This window comes from Lepisosteus oculatus, chromosome 1, assembly GCF_040954835.1.
Source record: "Lepisosteus oculatus isolate fLepOcu1 chromosome 1, fLepOcu1.hap2, whole genome shotgun sequence".
NCBI classification, from domain to species: domain Eukaryota; kingdom Metazoa; phylum Chordata; class Actinopteri; order Semionotiformes; family Lepisosteidae; genus Lepisosteus; species Lepisosteus oculatus.
In genome coordinates, this window is record NC_090696.1 from 31566804 (window position 1) to 31579361 (window position 12558).

A 12558-nucleotide genomic window follows, 5' to 3' on the forward strand; every position below is an offset into this window, starting at 1 on the left:
TTGATTGGAGACTACTAAATACTTTATTAGGGGCTGTTGTACTTCTTTGCTTCTAATCTGAGCAAGCAATCAATCAATGAGCAGGTCTCAGCTATAAATTAAAATTCTGCTTTTGTAAACAGAAAAAACTGCAATTCCAAATCTAATTCCACGCCAGACTTTGAAATATTTTAAAACCCCACAATTCCTCAAACACAATACAAGGCAGCTGTACTATGACTTGAATTGAATTGACTGCAGACTGCAAAGTGTGACAATACATTGTCTATTCTTCCCCCATACTTGAGCTTTCGCTGGCGCAATCCCACATGTCACCTCTGAACCATGTGGTAATTTATGGGCGTTTATGCAAAGAGTATTTGCTTCAATCTTTGTTGATTGGCACCTGCCCCACTGTTTGCACCAGGAAGTCTTGAAGACCTGGATTAGAGTAAGCAGTCCAAAACAAGAAAGAAAGACAAACACTCAAACTCTGACAACAACATGAACTTGAACTTTATTGCCATATGTAACCGGTACTGGTACAATGGAATTCTTACAGAAAGTCTCTCGATTGTAAAACAAGTGTAAAAAAAAAAAACAAAGTGCAAACAGTGCATCAAGACAATATACAAACAAACTGTAGACAATGTGCAAGTAAACATGTAGACAGTTTGAATGTAAACAATACAGACGTGTAAACAATGACTGGAGTTGTGCAATAGATAAGAAATCATAAAGAGGTAGATGGTGATGGTGTAGGTGTGGTCCAAGGGGGATGGCTAAATGTGTTCGCCAATCTGTTTTGCTTCTAGCTGCCAACATTTTCAAAATCATAGTACAGCAAAAAACTATAATATAACTGAAGTTCAGACACCAAAAACACTGGTTGTTTTGAAAGCTCTATTTCAGGAACATTGCATCAGTGACCCTGAGTCAACAACATAATGCTGTCTTCCTGGAGTCTGTTTGACTTAATGCTTGTGGATAGAAGCTATTGAAGAATCTAGTGGTAAGTGTCCATATGCTCTTATATCTCTTGCCTGGGGGCAGTGGGGTGAAGAGCTCATGCCTGGGGTGGTGACTGTCCTCTGTGATGGCCAGAATTCTACCACGGCAGCAGTCCTCATAGAGCTGTTTAATCTCGGTGAGACCGCAGCCGATGATCTTATGGGCCATATTGACCATTCTCTGCAGTGCCTTTCTTTCTCGCGAAGAGGTGTTGCCATACCACACGGTGATCCCGTAGGTGAGGATGCTCTCGATGGTGCAGCGGTAGAAGTTCACCACACATGTATTGGCATCCCCCATCGCTTGAGGCACCTCAAGAAATAAAGGCGCTGCTGAGCCTTCTTCATGATAGAGTCAGTGTTCACAGTCCAGGTTAGATCTTTAGAGATGTGAATTCCCAAAAACCTAAAGCTGGTGACTGTTTCCACTTCCATTCCATCAATACTGAGTGGGCTGTGAGTGTATGGCCTGTGTCTCCGAAAGTCCACTATTAGCTCTTTCCTTTTCTTTATGTTCAAGATTATGTTCAACATTAACTACTATATACAAATTTAAAGTCAGCATAATCCCCAAGCTAATACCTACCACTAATTTTATCACTCTGTGACACTGCCTAGGACCATGCCATTTGTTCCAACATGATCAACTTGTTTGCTAGAAGCCTGTCTGCTATTTAAACATTGTTAGTCAAACAGATTCCAGGAAGACAGCATTATGTTGTTGACTCAGGGTCACTGATGCAATGTTCCTGAAATAGAGCTTTCAAAACAACCAGTGTTTTTGGTGTCTGAACTTCAGTTATATTATAGTTTTTTGCTGTACTATGATTTTGAAAATGTTGGCAGCTAGAAGCAAAACAAAGTCGGTCTAATAGCACTAATTCTCATTTATTGCTGAAAAAGTAAAATGTATGGTTTGCTGATATGAGAAAAAAAACTGTATACTTGAAATCATATTCCCGGGCTTGTGTTTCTTTGAATCCTCCATAACGCAATTTAAAGTTCAGTCAAATAATTAACCCAAATCCACATTACGGAAACAGGTACTGTAAACTGTAAAGGTTAATAATTTAGTATTCGATATGCTATTGCTCCAATAAAGCTTGAATAACTTGAAATTATTTTTTTTTTGGAAAATCTTTTAGAGAACATACATTTTTGTTGAAGTGTGATTATATTTATATAAATATTTGCAATATTGAACGTTTACATATGTATTTTTAGATATTTTCCTTGCAGATAGAACGGTGACATGGCTTTTATTGGAGCCTCACAGAATTTGTGTCCTTATTAAAAGCCCTTATGGGTTTTTATTCTGAGTTGGACTGCCTTCAATGTGTAGACATTTTATGTTGTCCCCATGTTCCTGTAGGTCTTTAGTATATCTCTTGTGGAAATTCTTCATCACCAGACAATGTGTTCAAGACATATGTCTAAACCACCCAGGAAAAAACCCAAACTGCTATCAAGTACAAAAATAGAGATAAGCTGCCTTCTAAACTAAATAAGATACAACCTGCAGTTGAATCTCTCTGTGTAGACTCGGTTGCCGCAAAATAAAGGGGAACATGCTTCCCTATTCTAAAATGCACTCACAAATCAGGAGATGGCGTTTTTAACTAAGTAATTATTCAGTCAGGAAATCACAGTTTTGTAAAAACACAGAATATCAGGCTCTTTTAGCAAGGTTTAAGTACTGTACTTTGGTCCAGTCTGATTTTTTCGGATGGGGTAGAAAATGATCTATCCGACACACACTTTCTGCTCTGTCTCTCCTTCTCTTTATCACCTCTTTTCTTCTATATCTCTGTTCTGTGTTCTTACCCTTCATCCTACACTTTTGATACGCCAAATCAGGGGTTTCCAAACTTTTTTTATTGGGGGCCAGATGGAGAAAAAAATAAGGAACGGCAGGCCACAGACTACCTCTAATAATAAAAACAAACAAATAATACTTGATATAAGTGCATTCCAATAACTAAATTGTCTTTTAATTTAAGGGACTACCCTAATATGTGAGTTTTAAGCATTTTGTATTGTAAGCTTGAAATGACCTATATAAATGATGATATTATCTCATTTTAATTTACCTGTAAGATTTCACAAATTTTACTCACTAGTGATGACTCTACTAATGGGAACAGTGATGCTGTGTCTTGGACTGTCAAGTCAGGTGTAAGTGTTGTTGTGGAGATTCGGAAATATCAGACACACTTGCCTCTGAACTCGGTGAAAAAGTATTCATTTTGCCAGCGTGGCTGGAATGTTTTTCGTTTCTTTGGTTCCGCCATTTTGAAAAGCTTGCTAACGTTAAGGTACAGAATTGAAGTTTTGAAGAGGAGGAGAGGTGGTAGCTAATCAGTTATGAGATGTGATTTTACGTGATAGCGGCACCTATTATTCAAAATAGAAACTGCATTTTTTACATAATATCCTTCCAAATCTAATTATAGTTCTAAATTAACTCGGGAGCCATTTCATTAACAGGGGCGGACCGAATTTGCCACGTGGGCCGTAGTTTGGACACCCCTGCTCTAAATCATTGACCCAGAACATAATTAAGGTAAAGGTAAATCAGAAGATTTCGTTTGATGAATGTGTCTTACACGCAGCACAACTAAGTAAACATAATCGCCTGTCACAAAATATAATTTATATGTATGTATATTCGAAACTAATTATAATTTCAGTAGGATATTTTTGTACTTATTATTAATGGGCAAATTAACAAATGTGAATTGAAACATTTCTTTTAAAAAAGGTTATACCTTCATACTCAGTATCACGAATATTGCTAGCTAAAACGCTAAACCACCCTCACAGAAAGAATAAAAAATAAGTGAGAAATCCAATGTTGCGGCGACTATAATATTTACAATAATACAACCCGGGAGGGAAAAAAGGAATTAATCGGGTTGATCTTGTCCTTGTGCAAATGTCACGTACGAGCCCACGTTCAGTTTATTCTCATAAACAAGTTGACCTTTAATAGGAACTAAAATGTGTAGCGTAATGTGTCCGGGGGATGTTAATCTGTTTGCACTGGAGAGTAGCAGGCAGTGGCTAGTGGATTGAAAGTTAGAAACTGGATTTATAGTAAGTGATCAATCAGGACATTGTTTTTAGGAGTGATATAAGGTACTGTAAATCTAATATTCCTCGTTTTGACTGTTTTTGGTTCTGACGAATTATCAGACATTCATTAGATTGTGATACGTCATTATTTCAAATATTTCAATTAAATGTTCCTCGTGTAATGTGTTTGACCAGTTTTCTTGTTTACAATAATGTATTAGGATTAATAATATTTTAGAGGTGTGATAACAACAATGATTCAATGTATCTTCCAGTATATACATTACGTATATGTGACGTGCCTTTTGTGATAGGACAACTTTTGCATTGCTACTTCTAATTTTAGTTACAGTATGAGCGATTTGTTAGTGCTTACTTTTGTATTTAGGAACGTTTCTTCTGTTTGGACTGACCAATACTACTGTATAACACTTGTTAATTATTTACAAAAAATATTGTACATGGAAAACGTAAAGAGGTATAATGAAAATAATACCATGAGGCAATATATAGCATTAGGTTTATGGTTTATGACTAAAACAGACTTTGCCAGGTTATTTTTTTTTCTCAAGGAAAAATACGCTATTGGGGAAAAATGCCTCGATACAGTATGAAACAGTGGGTTGTCCGAAATGTATGCTTGGATATTGTTATATAATCTAATGATTCAATGTCGTTCAATGCTGTTATGTGAACATTCTGCGAAATAATTTATATGGCGCCCCTGGAACAGTTGGGGTTAAGGGCCTTGCTCAGGGGCCCAACGGAGTAGGATGCCTCTGCCGGCCGCGGGATACGAACCGACAACCTTCCAGTCACAGGCGCAGATCTGTTGATTTTTTAGGAGTAAAATCTAGTCTGAAAATAGAACAGTACTATGAGCAATAAGACATTTGTATCAGTACTAAATTAATCACTTGAACATAGTTTTCTCAGTTCTGACTTGGTGCATGCATTGCAGTTAGGTGCTTGTATGCTTTAATTTAGCAGGTGATTGTGGTACACAGGTGGTAAATGTATCACCTCATGTCAAATCAAGGGCACTAAACATGCGTGTGTGACTCATCATCGTTTCCTAGCCCCTAAGGTTTCATTTCTTCCTCACTTAAATTTTAAAAAATAGGCCGGTGTCTGTATTTAATATGGCCTCAGAAGTATTAGCATCAGAAGTGCCCTTATACTTCATGTAAATTTCTGAATATCACCAGCCATGGTGTTATGGTTTGAATCTGACAGTTGTATAAGATGTCACTGTGCTTAAATATTAAGTTCTTGAACATTATTTAAACGGATTGGCAATATCATTTTTTGTAATATGCAATTCCTAGAAATCATGGAATTTTTCAAAATTCCATTATTAGTGCACATTTGTGAATGAGGGAGGTTTACACCAGGAACTAACTGACCACAACATTTTGATTTATATTGCATTTTAATGATTTACATTTTTTGTAAATGGTTTTGATGTACTTTTGACTTGGTATTTAACAGATCGTGAGCACAGAGGGTCTTGCTTCTTTCAAAGACGCATTATATACTAAACTGTTCCTCTTATGTGTGTGTAGTTTTTTAAACAATAATCCAGATCTGGTATACTGGTTTGAAATATATATGGAATAATTTGACTTATGCATCCATTCATTGTGTCCTACAATGAATGTTGCTTAAGCACTAGACCTTCCTCATTATTGAGGGAATTGATTGGGCCCTGGTGTTGATTAGATTTTTTTAATAGGTGATCATTTTTGGTAATTGATGGCAGCCTGACTGCACAGTACTATGTTGATCAAGTCTTGGGGTCTGATTTTGTTGCCATTCTTGTGGGCCCATTCTTCATTATACAAATATCCTGCTCTGCCTTAATTTTGATTGTATTTGATTTGCTGCCCCCCACCGCTGGATTCCTGGGTTCAGTTCCTTGGGTGCAGTCTGCCTGGAGCTTGTTCTCCCTATGTTCCCATGGGTTTCCTCCCACAGTCCAAAGATATACTGGTAGGTTAATTGGCTTCTGGAAAAAGTAGCCCTGGTGTGAGTGTGTGCGTGTCTGTGTCTGAGTGTCTATCCTCCCCGCGTTTGTTGCTTGCCAGGATAAGCTAAGGCTCCCTCGCGACACTGTATTGGATTATTGGATTAGAAAATTGATTAATTATATATAATGGGAAACTAATTTAACACTGTATCAAAAACTGTAATTCATCACTTTTTCGGTAGATGGCAGAAGTGTGCTGTTTTTATTTTTAAAATTCTATGGCTTTTGGTGGCAGGTGTATGTACATTACATTTTGTCTCATTTAAAAAAGAAACAAATACAAATTTGTTGTGCTAAGGATTTTAATTTATATACATCAAGACAATGTAGGACAGGGATCTCCAATCCTGATCCTAGAAGACCCCAGGCCAGCTGGTTTTGTAGGTCACTATTAGTTTAATTAATTTTTGTTTTCAAGGAAATTGTGTTCATATGTTCTAGGAATGCTCCCTTTTATGGACAAATAAGTCAAACAAGTTTTAATTGTTGTACAACAGTATTAATAAGATGCAGTCTATTATGAATTTCCCATAGGCCAAAAGGTTTCGATCACAAACTTCTAAAGACACAATAATTTATTCACTTAAAACAGGATTTTTTTTTAATCAAGCAACGCAGAGATTTTTTTATGAATACAATGTAAGTAATCTTCAGCCCTCAAGGACCAAACTTTACTTATTGAACTGATTATTTGCTTGTTTCAGCAGTGCGCATGAATACAGGTGTTGCCCATCTACAAAAACATGTGACCTATAATACTTAAGGACTGGAAATTTCCAGGATGAGGGTTGGAGATATCTTGTTTGTTAATCTACATGTGACTCCATTTGTTTCCTGCTTAGTTATTGTTTCAGTCTGATGAAAACTGTAAATACATTTAAGTGCCAAAAATACTGTTTCTTATTTTGGAGAGTCCTCCAAACAGATAATGAAAGCCTACTCCAGTTGAAAGTGATCCAAACAAAAGCTTCATCATGGATTTAAAACATGTAAATTATAAGAATATTTAAATGATAGAAAAAATATACCTATTTCTTTGAATATCAGTAAGGCAGATAGTTACATTCTGAAAAGAATCAAGTAGAATTATTCATTATTGAGTTTTAAGCCTCTAAAACACAGCATGTAAATTCTCAATTGTATTCTGGAAATATTAATATTGGAATAGGTGTACAAAAATCCAAATACTGCAGTATATAATGAATAAGCCTTTAAGTGTCAAATTTAAGAATTGAAAGAGCACTATATCTGTGCAGTTTCCTTTATTTTATAGCCTTTTTTCTTTTCAATTTTATGAATTGATCACAAGAAAGTGTTATTTTGGTTGGTAATAAATCATTACTTATTAAAAGCTTAATTTTCATAGAGAGAATGAAGTAACTAGATATTGTTCAGAGAATGTGGATTATTTTTGTTACTACTAATTAACACTTTAAGTTCAGGCAACATACAATAAAAGCAATCCACATATATGGTTGCTGTAACAGATGTTTCTTACTATATATTTTCCTCCTTGTTTATGACGTTGCTGTGTTTTATCATGTTGACTGTAAGTATGGTATATGTTGTGTGCTCAAGTACAAGAAAAACTTCAATTGAATGTTTCTCGACTTGTCAAAATATACTTTGAATATTACTCATCATGACGCTCCAGTTTATTTACTTGCATGTTATTATGGTGATTACACTAATTAAATATTACATTATTATGGTTCAGAGATTATGCCAGTTGTAATTTAGCTTTGAATGTAGTCACTGAAATGTCTGAAATATGCTAACCCTGTCTGAAACATTTGTCTGTGCATGAAGTATTTTTTAAGTATACATTTGGAAATGGTCTATATAGTATTTATCCGTCTTATTGGAATTAGTAGTCAGGTAAGTGGTAATTTTAAAAGTAAAAGTTCCATTACCTTAGCAACCTCTACTGTTCATTTATTAGCTTGTTGAGAATTCAGAACTGATTACAAGCTTTATCTAGAAAAGCAAAAAGAACAAGGCAACAGTGCATAAGTGCATAGAATTAGAAAATGCGTGACAACATTGTCCAAAAGGTTCTGAAGTTGTGAATAGGTTTTAGGCCCATAGACTACATTAAAAGAGAAAGCAAGGTTTCCAGTGAGAAATGTGGAGTAGCCCTTATACTGAAATGGTTAATTGACAGCCAGATAAGTCTGCACCTCGGGCAGTTTTACAAGGGTGTAAGGCAGATCCGCTTGTATCAGGTAACTGATGTTAAAGAACACTTCCTGTCCAAGTGCATTAATATAGCCTGGAGGGAGATTGCTGAAAAGTCCTCCTACACTGATGTCTGATGGGTCATCTCCCACAGAAATACTGACTGAAAGAGAACTAAAGTCTGTTACCGAAAACAAAACCCATCCAAAACCTCAGACCCAGCCTGAGCACAATGTTTGATGTCGGTGAAGAATAAATTATGTAACGCACAAACCTTTCTGAGCAACACTTTGCTCAGAAAAGTGTAGTCAGCCATTATGAAAATTGACTTTCTAAAAACAAGTGTACTTTGACATGTTCATCCATCATTCACAGAAAGTTTTCTGCAACTTATTTTTGGGGTGCTGTTGTATTTGAGGAGGACATGACAAAGTACTTTGTTGGGAATATCAGATTTTGTAAATGGGAAGGGGCAACTTGACCTATCTTGCTTGTTTATTTTTTAGTGAGAAGTTGATCCAAGGATCATATCCAGCTTTTACTTGAAAGAAACTTTGTGTAAAAACAACCTCCTGTTTTCAGTTGTAAATGCACCTTCCCTTATAGAAGTTAGAACTGTATTGTTTTCAAATTTGACAGTAAAAAATACAAAGTAGGTTACTGTAGTATGGTGGCATGGGTCCAGGGATTGATGCCTACAATTCCCATTCAATCAATGACCAAAAAGCATAAGACGTTTATGATAAGACTGGTAAGACTTAACAGTTCAGTGTAATTATTTATCAGTATAAACATGGAGTTTACAATTGATTCATTTCTGCTTCACTACACTTGTACCAGCAGTGCTTTTATTTTTTAAAAATAAAGTTCTGTTTTTCTTCAAGGAAATTGTTGTTTTAACTGAGTAAACACTATTATTACTATAGTATGATGTGATTGGTAGGCTTTACTTAGCCCAGTAGGTTGAGTTGAAAGCTGAACAGTCTCTTTGTAGCCAATGGACGTTGACACCTATGTAATACAAATAATGTAGAACCAGATGGCATTCTTAAGAAGCCCGATAGTAATTGAGATAACTAGGCGTCTGGGAGTTCAATTACACACCCAGGAGACTAGAAACAAAGGGACGTCAAGCAAGAGAGCAAGAGCTCATTCAGTGGATAAAATCCGCAGGAAGTAACAATGCATCCTTGTGAAGAATATTCAAACAGAAATCCGCATGTGAGTCAGCTGGCTTTTCATTGTTCTTTTCTCATGCTGTGTAACATGTACTATCATCTCTAGACTGAGACTTCTAAACTCTGGTAATCGGGAAGGTAGGGGATTTTAATTAACGATTAGCAAAATGTCTGGAATGAATGGACGTTTTGTATCGTGCTGCCGGAAGATGCAAACCGAGAGCTCTAGTACGGATCGCAGTTTATCCTCCCCGACTCCTTTTCACTTCTCCGCTGCATGTGTGGCACGGAGCAAAGCTGGGTTTGAAGTGCTTGCTGCTTTAGTGGTGTAGCGTACACACAGCAACGATTCGTGTTTTTGGTGATTTAACGGTTTTATCGAGTGCTGTTCTGTTCTTTTTAGCAAATGCCGTTTAGATTCTTACAATGCCTTTACTAAACTGCATCGATAGGATCTCTGAACTACGGCATGTTTAAAACATTTCGGGGGCTGGACGTGTAGGTTAGTTGAACCGTTTAGGAATATTTATGAAGAAAGCAAAACGTATAAGATAAAGAAGTTGTAAGAGGGTCTTTGGAACATACTTATGTTGGAGAGCAGTTAGCAGTTCAGACACTGTGCTGCCAACTTTTTGTCCACAACGAAACTGTTAGTTTTGAAAAATTAACTTAACGTAGCCAATTATAATACACAAAAGACGTTCAGTGGCTAGACGTATTATCAATGCAATCCATTTTATTTTCCCGAAAATACCAATATCGGAAGAACTGACTATTTTAACCTGAATTATATAAAACCTTGTTTTAAAAAAGTCTTCGAAAGCACATGGATTGCTTGAACAATGGTCTTGTGTTGTCACGGTTAACTAGAAATAATAGTAGCATTCAACGTGAGAAACAGACATTTCAATTAGAATTACTTGAGCAATTAAGGTTAGTTCTATCTACTTTTAGGGTTTGGTGAGGTGAAACAGTCAAATAAGTATTTTTAGGGGATGTACTTTTTCACCACACTGTATGTCATGAAACCCTAAAAACAGAAGAGTTACATTTATTCACAGCACTGCACTGAAGCTGACTGTTGTAAAGTGCCTGTGAAAGAAATGGGCTATAGTTGTCATGGTCAGGCATTTGGAAATTACAGCATATGGAGTATGCAGAGTTTCTCACAGTGTCCCACCCCTAGTAGAGAGATGCTTTGTGAATAGTGGTTTACAGATTGTTTGAAGGGTGCAGTTGTGTTTCAACTTGGATGTCAAAAGAGAAACTTTCAGTAAAATCAGCAGTGAGGATTCAAGGGCTTTATTTTCTTGAAGGCACTTATCCCTCAGTTGTGTATAATTACTCTCGAGTTGATCTTGATGGAGAGAAAAATATATTTTGTGTTTTAGAATTTATCATAAATTAGGAAGAGGATTGGTCCTGATATAGATTCCTGTGGTTCTCCACTCATTACACCTAGAGATGTGATGAAGAAATATTTAAATAATGAATTGAAATCAACTCTTAACATGAAATTGCAACTCACAACTGGAAGCCCACTAAAGCTCAGCAGGTGTGAGCCTGGTCAGTACTAGGATAGGAGACCTCATGGGAAAGCTCAGGTTGCTGCTGGAAGAGGTGGTAGTGGTGCCAGCAGGGGGCACTCACCCTGTGATCTGTGTGGATCTTTATGCCCCAGTTTAGTGACGGGGACACCTATACTGTAAAAAAGGCACCACCCATCGGACAAGACGTAAACTGAGGTCCTGGCTCTCTGTTGTCATTAAATATCTCAGGGCTTTTCTCAGAAAAAAAGTAGGGGTGTTAGACTTGGTGTCCTGGCCAAATTTCCCACTGGCTTTTACCAATCATGGCCTCCTAATAATCCCCATCTATGAATTGGCTTCATTACTCTGTTCTCCTCCCCACTGAAAGCTGATGTGTGTTGAATGTTGAATGCCCTATGTTAAAACTAACTGCGGCTAAAAAGCTAATCAGCACAATTTGTGGTTAATTACTTCCGCTCGAATTAAAACATCTAGCTTTCAGCATTCCTTCCTTATATGTATTTTAATTTGTATTCTGAATACATGTATTTCCTTAAACGCCTGTGGTCTTCAATTTAAGAATTAATCTTCTATGTGGAATTTTATCTAAACCTCCCAACAAACTATATCATTTTATGAGTGATATATTTGTATACATTTCTGCTATTGCTTGTCCAAATAATTATTTGTTTACTTAAACTTTACTTAGTGTCTTTCTCTTATTTTGCTATATCTCCATTGTTTGTTCTTTCCCATGAGAGGTCAGGCTGTCAAACAACATATCAACATTACACCCAAACAATATTTTTCAAGCTAGCCTCTGGAGACATTGTCTTGTTTCTTTCAGACATCTCATTGCAGTCTCTAATATTTTAAACCTATTTGATAACATTAGTGGACTCTCAGATTGTGAAATAAATTAATTTCTGTTCTTCTGCCTCTGAATTTTGTTGCCAGGTCAACTTCACTTTCACCACATATTCCTCAGGTTTTCTCTATGCATTAAAGTAATCCCAGATTTCCATTAGATTCATAAAGGAAAATGTGCTTGAGGCCGTGAGTAAAATTAGATTTAGCTAGAATGTCTGCTTTACGGGTTACATTTTATAATATGGTCCTCATGTAGTGTAGTGTCACGTTATCTCACATCATTGTATTTTTTTGCCAAGGTCCCCCATTCATCTCCACAATTATGACTTGCAGAGAATACAGTGTTATAAATAGTAATAACCTTTATTTATATAGCTCCTTTCCAAACAAAAGGATACTGTACAAAGAGATATGAAAAATAAATATAAAAAACTAAGAACAACAACAAGAAGAACATACAGGATAAAATGCAAAGTAATCAGACGCAGGCCCTAATAAAAAAGTGCACAAGGTTAATTTATATATAAAATGTATTTTATATAGCACCTTTTAAAGGTGGCCTTCTCAAAGCATTTTACAGAATGACAACAATAAATAAAGAGAATACACAAGATAATACACAGAGGAGACTGTGGATGGTGGTACTAAGTATAGTAGGAGCAGAGGGGTAAAGAATTATGTCAGAACCTGTTAGGGCTCTTCTAAAGAAG

The 12558-nt window shown here is 36.3% G+C and overlaps 1 protein-coding gene across 6 annotated transcripts in view; it reads left to right on the plus strand.

Moving 5' to 3' along the window:
* Positions 1 to 4007: 4007 nt before the first annotated feature.
* The window catches only part of gne (glucosamine (UDP-N-acetyl)-2-epimerase/N-acetylmannosamine kinase), a 37942-nt gene continuing 29391 nt past the window's right edge, over positions 4008 to 12558 (plus strand). For 2 of the 6 annotated variants that reach the window (XM_015345102.2, XM_015345099.2), the window contains exon 1: positions 4020 to 4127. Coding sequence is in view for 2 of the 6 variants with exons in the window: in XM_015345098.2 (XP_015200584.1) it covers positions 9454 to 9492 (39 nt within the window). In the remaining 4 variants the exon portion in view is untranslated. The other 4 variants (XM_015345098.2, XM_006629725.3, XM_015345103.2 and 1 more) reach the window with 3 other exon arrangements.